Source organism: Podarcis melisellensis, assembly GCF_964234715.1.
Source record: "Podarcis melisellensis genome assembly, chromosome: Z".
Classification (NCBI taxonomy): domain Eukaryota; kingdom Metazoa; phylum Chordata; class Lepidosauria; order Squamata; family Lacertidae; genus Podarcis; species Podarcis melisellensis.
In genome coordinates, this window is record NC_138547.1 from 41,312,922 (window position 1) to 41,326,613 (window position 13,692).

At 47.0% G+C, this 13,692-nt stretch overlaps 1 protein-coding gene across 2 annotated transcripts in view; it reads left to right on the plus strand.

Moving 5' to 3' along the window:
- The window catches only part of CD99L2 (CD99 molecule like 2), a 71,311-nt gene that overhangs the window by 31,149 nt on the left and 26,470 nt on the right, over positions 1–13,692 (plus strand). For both annotated transcript variants that reach the window (XM_081897673.1, XM_081897674.1), the window contains exons 2-4: positions 11,265–11,330; positions 11,573–11,611; positions 13,152–13,244. In XM_081897673.1, the coding sequence (XP_081753799.1) occupies positions 11,265–11,330; positions 11,573–11,611; positions 13,152–13,244 (198 nt within the window). The remainder of the gene's footprint in view (positions 1–11,264; positions 11,331–11,572; positions 11,612–13,151; positions 13,245–13,692) is intronic.

Consider the following 13,692-nt stretch of genomic DNA (forward strand, 5'->3'; position numbering starts at 1 on the left):
TTTTTGATTCTGGTTCCCTGGCTGATCGCACACCATGGTTTTACCACTTCAGGCATAATGCCCAACAACAGTTAGGCTTGTTCAACCATGGTTTGGTTGTGATCTCTGAATTAAACCTTTATGCCTCAGCCCTATTTTCTTATCTGTATTGCAGTTTCTCCAAGGTATGTCTAATCGAGTTACAGAATTTTAGGGAAATTCCTGGAGGGTGAATCTTATCAATAGTAATTAGCAATGACAATTTTGTGTGTGGAGGGGAAACACAATAGGAGAGGCCTCTATCTCTCTCTTGGATTTGTTTGTGAGATTTCCAAGGGCATCCTGCTAACTTCATCTGGCGATAACTAAATGGGACTTTTGGTCTGATCTAGCAAGGCAGTTTTATGCTCTTGCTTCCTGTGTGCAATCCTCCTCTGAGTAAAATACACTTTTAGTTTAGCAGCTGCTCTGCTTTGCTTACTCTCATTTGTCTGTGCCATTCCAGACAAAAAGACCTTCTTAGATTGCTGCGGATAGCAATCCAAGGCATCAGACCCACCAAATTGTTCCGAGAATAAATAAGAGAAAGAGATGGCAATAAGCCCCGGGTGTTGGGCAGTATGCTGCATACCTAAATGAACATTGGCTTTTGGTCCTCAGACTCTTAGCAGTGCATTCCTGAGCACATTGACACAGAAGTAAGTCACTCATAAGTTCAGTGGGACTTACTCTTTAGTAAGTATGTTTTGGATTGCTGGCTGAGCCTGCCACCCTAAGCCCAGTTACTTAGAAGTAAGTTCCATTAGTATCAGTGATGTATACATTTGAGAAGGGGGTCAAGGTTGTGGAGCTGCAGTTTGAAAAACACAGAACAAAGCCACCCCCACCTGCTACCCCTTGGCATGACTGGAACTGGGAAAGGGCTGTTGCACAGAGACAGAGAGCCCATTTTGCATGCAGAAGATCCCAGGCTCAGGCTCCAACATCTCTAGGTAGGGCTAGAGGAGATGTTGTTATTGGCTTCCTTCTGTCTTGGGAGACAATGGAGGAGTGGGCCTTTGGGAGTGAAGTCAAACTGATGGAGAGTTACAGCGCCTGCTGTGGCTGTAGAGACCAACGTGGGAGAGACATGTTTTGTTGCAGCTGGGGCAGGTGAAGGCATCTGGTTGTGCCGATGCAGATGCACCATGGCGTTCCTTCTCTCTGAGCTCCTCCCAGAAGTCATTCCTTCTCTGGTCACTGCTGTGGATGCAAGATCTGATTGTCTGCCTCCAGGCACTGCAGTCTCTGCAAGGGATTCCCACATAGCAGGGTTGATGTTGCCAGCTTTCATGTCACGTTTGCAGACATCTTTGTAACGAGAGTCGGTCTGCCAACGGGCCTGGTGCTGGAAGCCAGCTCCCCGTAGAGACACCTGTCTGAAATTCTAGAGAGCTGCTGTAGAGAGTACTGAGCTAAATGGCTAGATCCAGTACGTATAAGGCATATTCCTACATTCCTATAAACCTCTTTTGGAATCCAAATTCCCCAATAAAGCTTTTGAATTATGGCCTGGGTTTACAGTTGCTTGAGTGGATTTTGCATGGAAAAATGTTTTTCCTCAGATGTGAATCCAAGTGCCTCTCAGAAACATCTTGCCTATTGACTTCACACTGATTCAATCTCGCCATTGTCAAACGTGCCCAAAGATGTTGTCAGGCTTCCCTCAAAGGGATCATCTGACAGGGTCACAGCTCAGTGGCACAGCTCCTGGCTCTACCACCCAATGGTTTGTTAACTCATCCTGATCTCTCTGTCGCAAAGCCATTCTCTGCTGCCAGGGCTGCCACCAGTGCCAACGATAGATGCTTTGGTGAGAGATGGGTTTCCCTTGAGATCCAAGACACAGGAATTCCATGGAAAGTCCCCTTGTATTGAATGAGACCATATGTCCGTATTTTGGGGGGAAATGGTGTTCCCCCCACCCATTTACTTTCGAAGCCTACGTCCATACCCAGCATAAAAGCATAAAAAGAGTGTGCTGGGTCAGGTCAGTGGCCCAGCTAGTCCAGTATCCTGTTCTCACAGTTACCAACCCAATACCTGTGGGAAATCTGCAAGCAGGAAGTTGAGCACAAGATCATTCTCCCCTCCTGCAGTTTCTAACAACTGGCATTCAGAAGAGGGAGGGTGTGTCCAAAGGAAAATGAATTAATATATATATTTGTATTAATGTAACATTTTTATATGTAAGTGTATTTTTGTAATAATTTAAGTTGTGCGTTGCAGCTTCAGTTTTCTGTACGCTGCTTAGAGATATTTTAATATATTAAGCGGTATAGAAATTAAATAACCAACCACACAATCAATCAGTCAATTACAGCCTCCAGCCTAGAGGCAGAATGTAGCAAGCCTTATCCTCAATAAATTTGCCTAATGCTCTTTCATCCCAGAGCTGGCATTGTGAGGGCAATTGCTAAGGCAAACAAACAGTAATAACAGACTGCCTATAATCTTTAAGAATTCTTGGAGAACGGGTGAGGTCCCTGCAAATGTTGCCCCTGCCTTCAAAAAGGGGGGAAACAAGACCCAGGTTGTATTACATGACGACATCACAAGTGACGGGGGAAGCTCTTGCTCATGTTCCCATCATGTTCTGTGGAAATCCAACAGCCCAAGCAGATCCAGAATGAGGGAGTATTTTAAAGCACAGGCTCCAGCTGCAAAGGGTTAATGTCTCTCACTGTGTGGTGAATGGCTCCACTCTATAGAACTTTTATCAATAAGGAATCATAGATTCCATAGATTCCCAAGGGTCCTCTACTTCAACCCCCTGCAATGCAGGAATCTCAAATAAGCATCCATGACAGATGGCCACCCAACCTCTGCTTACAAACCTCCAAGGAAGGAGAGTCCACCACCTCTCATGGGAGTCTGTTCCACTGCTGAACAGCTCTGACTGTCAGAAAGTTTTTCCAAATGTTTAGTTGGAATCTCCTTTCTTGCAGTTGAAGCCACTGGTTTGAGTCCTACCCTCCAGAGCAGGAGAAAACAAGCATGCTCCCTCTTCCATGTGACAGCCCTTCAGATATTTGAAGATGGCAATCATATCTCCTCTTTTCCAGGCTAAACATACCCAGCTCCTTCAAGCACTCCTCATAAGGCTTAGTTTCCAGACCCTTGATCATCTTGGTTGCCTTCCTCTGCACACATTCCAGTTTGTCAACATCCTTCTTAAATTGTGGTGCCCAGAATTGGACACAGTATTCTTAAGTGTTGTTTGACTGAGGTAGAGTAAAGGTAAAGGTAAATGGACCCCTGACCATTAGGTTCAGTCATGGACAACTCTGGGGTTGCGATGCTCATCTCGCTTTACTGGCCAATGGAGCCGGCGTACAGCTTCCGGGCCATGTGGCCAGCATGACTAAGCTGCTTCTGGCGAACCAGAGCAGCGCATGGAAATGCCGTTTACCTCCCCACCGGAGCGGTACCTATTTATCTACTTGCACTTTGTGGCGTGCTTTTGAACTGCTAGGTTGGCAGGAGCAGGGACCGAGCAACGGGAGCTCACCCCGTCGTGGGGATTCGAACCGCTGACCTGATTGGCAAGTCCTAGGCTCTGTGGTTTAACCCACAGCACCACCCGCAGAATAGAGTGGTACTACTACTTCCCTTTGTCTGGAGACTATATTTCTGTTGATACAGCCTAGAATAGCATTAGCAGCCTAGAATAGCATTACTTGTTGGTTCTTCCACCTTCTGGGAAATGAAATTGCCAGCAAAGCAATGGAGGAATTTACACTCTTACACTCTTGGCAGAGTGTGAATTCCAACAGATAACAGGGAATTTGAAGTTTCCCATGATTACTATTTCTCTCCTTTTTTGAATGTTTGGTAATCTGCTCTAGTAAGGCATCATCCAAGTCTTCAGTCTGGCTTGGCAGTCTATAGCAGACACTCACAGTAAGGTCACTGTTGTTTCTCTCTCCTACAATTTTTACCCAGGTCATGGATTTCTTCACAAGTGTACACATCCTTTATATATATTGTAATGCTACTTCTCCTCACTTCCTGTTTGGTCTATTCCTTTTGAACTGGTTATACCCCTCAATTCCTACATTCCAGTTCTGAGTCTCATCCCACCAGGTTTAAGTAGTACTTACCAGGTCGTATTTGCCATCCTTTATTAAAAGCTCCAGTTCATCTTGCTTGTTTCCCATACTCTGTGCATTTGTGTAGAGACAACTGAAATCATGAGTTGTTCCCTGCAGCTGCTTCCTTCCTGTAATTTTTTGCCCTTTAGCAGGACCACCACCTCAGTTTCCTGTGCATCAATGAAGCTGTTATCCCCAGTGCCAGGTGCTCTTTTGTTGTTCGTGCTGTTTTCTCCCTCCCCCTCAAGATCTAGTTGAAAGCTCTCCTGATCAGATTCTCAAAACTCTTGGCAAACACATTCTTGCCAACAAGGGCACAGCACTGTGACTTGAAAGGAGCCTGCTTCTGTTTTGCAGGGTGTAGACGGCTGACGGAACAGGTTGTTGCTGCCTCCGCAAATTATGGTTTGTCTGTCTTGTCAGCCAAACCGGGGGGGGGGGGGGGAGGGGTGGAGAGAAAGACAACAACCACTGCCAAGGCAGAGAGAAGAAAAGAAGGAGGGACACAGAAGTTACGGGTCATTAGCTAGACAAATAAGAGAAGTTCCTCCGCAGAACTGTATGTGTCCAGCTGCTCAGGCTTCCAGTGGCTGAGGGCATTTTCTTGGCACAGGATGCGAAAGGAGACCTTTTTTTCAAAAAAGCTTGCTACTCATATGTGTGTGTTTGCGTATGCATGAATGTTGCTGATATAGGATGGAAAATAGAAATCTATTTTAAGTCTTAATGTATGTTCTACTTATATGGAGTTTGGACTTTGCAGCAAGGATTGGAATAATGCAAAGAAGAAGAAGGAGGAGAATAAGAAGGCTTTTTAATGTTGTCTGAGAACACAGTAATCAGGCCAGGGTCAAGGCTGGGGGCATGATGCAGCTCTCCAAGCCTCTCCTGACTGACCCACAGGACTCTTCCCAGCCATGCCCCCTCTTCCAGGCCATGTCTCTCACCTGCCCTGCTTTGTACACCTTCCCAGAGTATTTTTGCCTGACTGGGCTGTCTTTGGAATTCTGAGGGATTCAAACTGAGGGATTCAAACTGCTGACCTTCTGATTGGCAAGCCCAAGAGGCTTAGTGGTTTAGACCACAGCGCCACCCGCGTCCCTCAACCAAAAGTTACTAGCCTATTAATGCTTAACACATAAAAAGCCTGTTATAATAATTTATCATCTGAGAAGAGCTACATTTTGGTATCTCTTTCCTGCTTGATTGCCTAGGGTAGTTCTCACTCACAACAGGCGACTAGTCAAGTGGATTTTTCCAGGTTTGCCTCAACCATAAGTAGTACAGCAAAGTCGCCAAATCCTTACTGGTCAGTGGAAGAAAAGTCTTTCACTTCAGTACTACTCTATGCACCATAAAGAAAATGAAGGTATCTTATGGACCCTGGACAAGCAGGAATAAAATTTCTATCATGTGTTTTCTGACGGCCAAATATTCAGCTGTGAAAAGGCCAATTTCCACAGACACCCCTTCAAAAATAAATAAAAATCCTGACAGTGTTTAAACCCAAGAGCTGTGCCGTTTCTGCTTTGCACAACAATGCACTAGTAGCAGTGAATGCCATATTGACAGCCTATTATTGATCCATAAAGGTTTCACATGTCTCCGTTAACCTCCATGGGCAAGGCAGAGACGTTGGCTTCAATTAGCGGGCAATGCATTATTAATCACAGCCAACTTCCAGGAAATCTCTGCTTAATGCTCTTCCGCTGTCCCCCCAAAATGGCTTCTCTTTTGCCTGGTGCGTAGTGGTGGCAACACCAGGTGCGTAGTGTGTGGCAGACTGTGCCTAGAAAGCGTAGCTCAGTCTTTCAGTGCTAGAGCACATCACTTGCATGCAGAAGGTCTCATGTTTAGTTCCCTGCATATCCAGTTAAAAGGATCCATAGCAGGAGATCTCTGGCGTGGAGGGCCTGCTGCCAGTCAGAGTACACAACACTGGGTTGGGTAGGACACAGAGCCTGACCTAGAATAAAGGCAGCTTCCTACACACCTCCCTTTGTAATGTTCCCGCCACCATGTCTTTCCTCCCACGATGGTGAGTCCTTCCGTCGATACTCCCTTCTGACATTATACAACGTTCTAAGCTTATACAATCTTACACAGCAGCAATACTTAGGGACACATTTCAATCATAAGTGCATAAGCTCTCCGTGTGTTGCTTTTCATCTAGATCTACTATTTTCTGTGCAGAATCGTAGAATTGGAAGGGACCATGAGGGTCAACTAGTACAACCCCCTGCAATACAGGAATATATATATGTGTGTATATATATATATGCATGCCAAACATGAGGTTCGAACCCATGACCCTGGGGTTCAGAGTCCCATGCTGTACCGACTGAGCTACCCCAGGTATGTGTGGATGGAGGATGGAGACGGCTGAGTGAGCAGAAGCTGCAGTAGAGAGATAATAATTACCGTATTTTTCGCACCATAGGACGCACTTTTTCCCCTCCAAAAATGAAGGGGAAATGTGTGTGCGTCCTATGGTGCGAATGCAGGCTTTCGCTGAAGCCTGGAGAGTGAGAGGGGTCGGTGCGCACCGACCCCTCACGCTCTCCAGGCTTTGCACACCTCTCCGCAAGCAGCGGGAGCCCAGCGCTGGGCTCCCACTGCTTGCAGAGAGTTGACTGCATGCTGAAGCCTGTGCACACTGAGCTCAGCGCGCCCAGGCTTCGCGGACCTCTGGCAAGTCTCTGCAAGCAGCGGGAGCGCTCCCGCTGCTTGCGGAGAGTTGCCAGCATGCCGAAGCCTGCGTGTGCTGAGCACAGCGCGCCCAGGCTTCGCGGACCTCTCCGCAAGGAGCGGGAGCGCTCCCGCTCCTTGCGGAGAGTTGCCAGCATGCCGAAGCCTGCGCGCGCTGAGCTCAGCGCGCCCAGGCTTCGCGGACCTCTCCGCAAGGAGCGGGAGCGCTCCCGCTGCTTGCAGAGACTTGCCAGCATGCCGAAGCCTGCGCGCGCTGAGCTCAGCGCGCCCAGGCTTCGCGGACCTCTCTGCAAGCAGCGGGAGGTCCCCTTTATTTCCCCCCAAAAAAACTGGGTGTGCCCTATGGTCCGGTGCGCCCTATGGTGCGAAAAATACGATACATTTGATGTTCCAGCAACTTTTATCTCTGGTCCCATTGACATGTGGCCCTTGGGAAGTTGCTCAGGTGGGAATGTGGCCCTCGGGCTCTATTGTATCTTAAGTTTTTATTGATTTCTTTTCAGGTAAAAAGGGTGGAGGGCAGAATAGAAATCCCTCAAATAAACAGAAAGATGTCCCATTAGTAAATGCTTCCAAACTATGAAATGGATTTACTGTTGGTTTCTGTATGCAGCCCTTGGACAACAGCCCTCCAGCCGAAACAGCTCCTTGCAACAGTTGCATTCTTCTGTGTTAAAAACAAACCTGTTAATTGCATCACCTTGGAGTATAATGAATTGGTGTTCTTAGCATTTATTTAATCAGGGAGAGACAGGAAAGGGAAAAGAAAAAGGGGCAGGTGAGGAGAGAAAACCTTTTCTTGCATACAAATGTAAACTTTGGGTTGCCCCTGGGCCTTTCCCTTCAGCAAGGTTTAAATTGTTTCTATTGATTCTAGGATTAGAAGAAGCAATGCGGTCGTGTTTTTGTTTGTGTACAGACGTTCATTTTGCATCTTCACCAGGCCAAAGTTGCTCTGTTTTTGTAGCTGGCTCCTAAACCATAGCAGCTGCTTTGGTATGGCAAAGCGTCAGATCTGTACTCTTGACACTGATGCAACTTACTCAGACAAGATGGGACCATGGGGAGGGCACATGGGGGGACCATGGGGGGCACACTGGTGGATTCAGGTAAGCTGCAGCGATGCTGCTATTGGGAGATCAGCTCCACCCTGCCCATTGGCTGCTTTTGCTGCACATTAGCATTCTTTTATAACTCTTGTGTCCCGTTTTCTCAGAAAGCCAGCGTGGCTTGTCCTCTTCTCTGCAGAGTTCCCCAGTGTCACTGCTGAGATTGAGGAGGAGGAAGCCAACAGGCACTGCCACCCACTGGACTTGGTTGCAAGTCCAAAGGCAGGCAGGAAGACAGGAATCTCCCTTATAACAAGTGAGACCATCTAGCTCAGTACAGCCTACACTGGCTGGCAGGGTTGAGCCACAGCCTTTCCCCCAGACGTATTCCCTTAGTAGCATAGGGCTCTTTTTTGCAATGTGGGAGGGGATCGCCCCACATAACGAAAAAGGTAAAGCCAGCCTGGTGTCATGGGTGGAGTAGAAAACTGGGACTTGAGATACCTAGGTTTCATTTTCGGCTTTGTTTTTATTATGCTGTGAACTGCCCTGAAATCAATAGAGTCGGGAGGGGCCCCGGGGGTCATCTAGTCTAACCCCCTGCAATGCAAGGGCAGTATACAAATTTTATTAATAGATACGTAGGGTCAGATTCCCCACTCAGCCATGAATAGCCGGTGTTGTTGGCCAGTAACTACATCGTAGCCCAGTCTACCAGACAGAGTGACCACGAGGATAGAATTGGTGGTTGTGGTGGTAGGGGTTGCGCCTTATGGCTGCAGTCCTGTTCTCCAGAGGTGGGGAAGCTTTTTCAGCCCGGGAGCTACATTCCTTGGGGGAGGGGTACCATTCCAGGAGACCAAATGCCACATCAGTGGGTGGGACCAAAGCAAAGGTGGGCAGAGCAAGGAATGTGAGCCTTACCGTTGCGACTGGACCTTGTAGGCTATGTCCCAAAAACATAGGAGTCGGACATTTTTGCACCCCTCCCCTTTGCCCCTGCTCTCTCCCCTCCCCCCGGTTGAAATGCTGACATTCGCTTCCTTCCAGCCCTGGTGCATTCCCCCATTGTTGCTGGCCTTGTCACTCGAGCCTTAAATTTATTCATGGAAGATGTCAGAGCTCAGGTGGCAGCAGCTAAATCCATTTAGCAGCTGGAATCCAAGGGAAGCCATTTGAACATTCTCGTTTTTGTGTTAACTTCGCATGTGACGAGAGACGTAAAATCTTGGATGTGTGAAGGCAAAAACGCATCAAGAGCGGATAAGCTAACAGTCGGTAATGGGGGAGTAAAAGTAACAATAATAAAAAGGCTGCAACCATCAGTAGAGGGAGAACTCTGGGGCTCAAATGCGGCCCCTTGGGACTCTCCTCGGGCCACGCCTCCTCCGCAGACCCCAACCCTCATTTCCTCTGGTCCACAGCCTCACCAACTCCTTCTGCCTGACTGAATTGTGTCCTTGAACTCTGATATTGTTTCTTCACTGCCCAGATGGAGGCTGCAGACATGCCTTTGACTTGGGAGAGATGTAGCTTGCCTTACAAAAGAGGCACTTTTTTGCCTCTGGCCACACCCACTGTTGGTCCCAGAAAGCTTCTTCACAAGGGAATATGGTCCTTGGGCTGGGAGAAATAGTATTTGCCCTGCTTCTGTTGTGCTCCAGGCCACCCAGACAGCAATAATGCTGGTAGTATTGGGGAAGCATTGCAGAACAATGAATGAAGCAGAGTAAATTCACCTCCAGTGTACAATTGTGGTATCAAGAATACATTGCAGAATGCACCTGCAATAAAACACCCGTCTTGAGGGGTCCTTGGTCTCTCCCCACAACCGCTTTCTTCATTTCAGCAGTCTAGTTTGGGGAAATAGGTGTGTGTGTGTGTGTGTGTGTGTGTGTGTGTGTGTGTATTGTTAAACAGTCCAGAGTCAGAAATCCTTATTTACCATAAATCACTCAGAGATCTGCCATAATATCCTTATCTCAATTTTGCCCTCCCTTCCACCCCTTTCAGTGCAAATATACCGTAGAATTATTATCTTTCATCTTGGAATGCGTTTTGCTAAAAGATGCAGTATCGGCTAGGTGTTGTTTCTCATTCTCTCTCCCCCCGCCCTCTGTTTTGTCAGATGATGTGCCAATATTTTTACAGCGTTTTCCCTCCAAACGTATAATAACCAGGAGAACATCCACAGATGAGTGGCATATTGAGAGATGGAAGAATCAGTAGGCTCTGCCTTGACAAACAGGAGTGAAGCCCATGCATTTATAGACAAAGAGAGACAAACAGAGAACCTAAACTCTGACTTGCCCTGCAATTTCACAGCGATGAGATTCTGGGAAAGTGGCTGAACCCAATGGGAAGGGACAGATTTGAAAACGTGTCACAAGATGAAGCAATCTGGCTAAATGCTGCCTTGCCACCTTCTGTTTTCAATTGATGACCTCCCTGTATTGGGGATTAGAGACTGGTCATGTAGTGGTTAGAGCAGTGGTTCTCCAAGTGTGTGGCAAGCCTGGTGGGAAGATTCAAGGGCAATCAAATAAACATTCAGACATTTCTGTGTTGAATGTCTATACAATCAGAAATGGTATTCACGCCTCTCTTCAAGAGCATTGGCTATTCTTCTACAGTTCTACATATTGCGGTGAACAGTGATTTTCAACTCTTGACAAATATGAAAGACCAGAAAAGAGTAGGGCTTCTTTGTGCTGATGAGAAGATGAAAGCTTGTTCTGTCTCAAAATAGACCTTATATAAATGAGATTACCCAGCAAAAGCAAACTCACACCTCTCATTGAGTCTGTATACCTACTTAAGGTACATATGTAAGAGGCTCGTTTATAATTATATTTTGGGAATGATTCACGTTCTTATATAACTGCATTGTTTTATACTTTCTGGATGTCCCAAGATCACACTACAAAGTAGTTGTGTTGTATGTTATAAATCAAGCACTGCTAGGAGTGGTTTCTTTTTGTTTTCCAATGGATTTATTCCCATTTAAAAAAAAATCGAGCAAATTTTTATTCTGAAAGTGTGGTCCAGATAAAATTTTCTGAGGACCACTAGGTTAGATCGTCAGAGTAGGACCTACTCAGCCACAAAGCTTACTGGTCATGTGTGCATGTGTATATGTGTTTATATGCCGCCATCTGACTGGGTTCCTCCAGCCGCTCTGGGCAGCTTCCAACAAATTAAAACACAACACGACATCAAACATTAAAACTTCCCTGAACAGTTGCTGTCACTCTGCCTGCCTGTCTACTTCACAGGGTTGTTGTGAGGATGCAGTTCGGATGGGGAGAACTAGTATAGCTCCTTGAGTTCCTTAGAGGAAAGGTAGGATATAAATGCAGCAAATAACTTACCTGTGCTATTTCTTTGTCTCTAGGATATGCCGATGATTTTGGCTTAAATTTAGAGGATGCGCTGGATGATGGCATTCCAACGAAACGGCGTAAGTCACCCTTGTGCTGGAGAGAATTGGGTGGGGTGAGCAACCTGCATTATATATTGATGTTTTCACAGATGCAGGCACCTCCTACAGTTATTTACAGCTTAATAATAAACTCAGTGGGTATTGAACTCAATGGGACCTGCTTTTGAGTACACATGTCCTTGTGCTGTGAGATTCAGTGAACTTTTAATTCTTCATCCAGTTAAAATGTCCTTCCTTCCCTCTTTTTGTCTTAACTACAGCTACTCCCAAGCCACCCAAAAAGCCTTCCAGCGGAACAGGTGAGATGTTTTCCCATCTCTTATTTATAGCAAAAGAGTGGAGTGAATCAGGGGCAAGCTGCTGTTTGCAGGTGGGATTTAATCACATAGTGGCAAATTCAAGTTCTGCAATCAAAGATGATTTGAAGCTGTTGGCACAACTAACCTGCTTTGCTCCATAGAAAAGAAATGCATTGGAATCACATTTGCTTGACAAGTCATTGTCTAACCTCCCTGCAAACAAATCAAAATGAGTGCGTGATAAATAGCTGAAAACATCTAGACTCCATACAGACTTTGTGCAAACAGATCATGAGCAAACCCAGAAGGGACCAAACCCAGCAGAAATTGCTATTTGATTTAGAGACAACTAAGTGTTTCTGGGTAGGAATGGCAACTATTGATTGCAGGTTGTGGGGTCTGACAGACACTGCAAATGCTTTCTGTTTCTTCTTGTGGCTGATGCTGGCTAATGGAGTGGTAGGGGCCTCTGGTTGGGTTGTAGGGGCAGGATGAAGAAGCAATGCAGAGAACCAACTGGGCAAAGAAGTCCCAAGGCTCCTGCTACCACCAAAATTGCCACATGGCTAGGTCCTTGCCCATTCCACCTCTCTCACCTGTGGGGGATGTGGCAATGGAGGAAGCACATGCATGCAGCTCTGCCTCCCCCAATCTCATGTGTGTGAAATGTTGCAGTGAATCTGAGTTAATGGATCTGAGCTCAAGAAACTTGACTCCTTAGGTGGGCCACTGCCAGGGACTAGCTGGGCAACAAGGAGTTATGGAAGCTGGGGAACCCCCAAGGGAAATCCCGGAGGAAGAAGGCTCAAAGCCTGCGGATTGGTGGTGGGACAATCAGAGGGAGAAGATTGGGAGGAGGGCCTGGATGCCAAAGGGGCAACAGGGTTTAGTGAGCAGGAAGAACCGTTGGCAGAGAACAGTTCAGACTCGGAGGCTGAAACAGAGGAGAGGGGTCAAGGGGCACCTGAAGAATTCAGGGAGTCTCCCTCTCCCTGCTGCAACAAGTTTCCTCACCTTTAGTCTCCAAGAATGCGCAGAATAATTAGGGCAGGACAGAGGTCAGAGATGTGCAAGCACAGTTTGAGACTGCTTGGGAAAAGGGGGGAAGGCAGGGACCTTCAGTCCTGGCAACTGCTCCATAGTGGCAATGCCTACTGGGAAGAGTTGCTGAGCAGTATGCCATTTCCTTGAATAAAGAGTTAACTTCACTGACAACGGAGCCCTGTGTCTTTCTTGCTGACCTGCAGCTGACTCCAACCTTTACACCAGTAACGAAAACACTGTACCGTGCACACCAGTTGCAGGAGTGTCTGTATTTTAGTGGAATGCTGTCACTGCCAGAATCTCCCTGTGCTGCCTTAGGGAGTCCCTCTTTCATTATGGCATCCTGGCCTGCTTTAAAGGGTTGTTGTGAGGGTAAAATGGGGTAAGCCAGGAACTCCTTGAAGAAGAAGAGAAGATACACACGGTGCAGAAAAACCCAACCACCTGTGGCTTATTTGTCTCTCTCTGTGTGCTTCTGTATTTATCTGCCAAATAGGTGACTTGGACTTGGCTGACTACTTCGACACCCCACCAGAGATGACAACTAAATCAACCAAGGTGACCACTGGTCCTTATCCAAGGAAACCAGGTGAGTCCTTCCTTTCCCTGCTAAGCTTTATTATAGCAGAAGGACGGGAACCTCCAGATAATTGTTGGGCTCCAACTTCCACCAGCTTTAGCCAGCCAGGCGAATGGCAAAGGATGATGGGAACTGTAGTCCAGCAGCACATGGGGCAGGGGAGGCCCACAGGTTCCCCATCCCTGTTTTAAAGCTAAGTTTCCTAAACACCTGAGCCACCCACTGTCAACCTTCACAGGACTGAGAGTCGCAAGTTCTTCCTGTTGCTCCATTTTGGTTTCCATCTCTGCTTTTGCTTCTCCCTTCTCCCGTCTCTCCTTTTCTTTTACTTCTTGTGGGGGGGGCGTTGTTTGTACCAGGGGTGGGGAACCTCTCTGCCCTTCTAGGGGGTCCCCATTCCTCACATAAGGCTGTTTCCCCCCCAAAAAAAACACTACACCCACATGTCCCACACCTG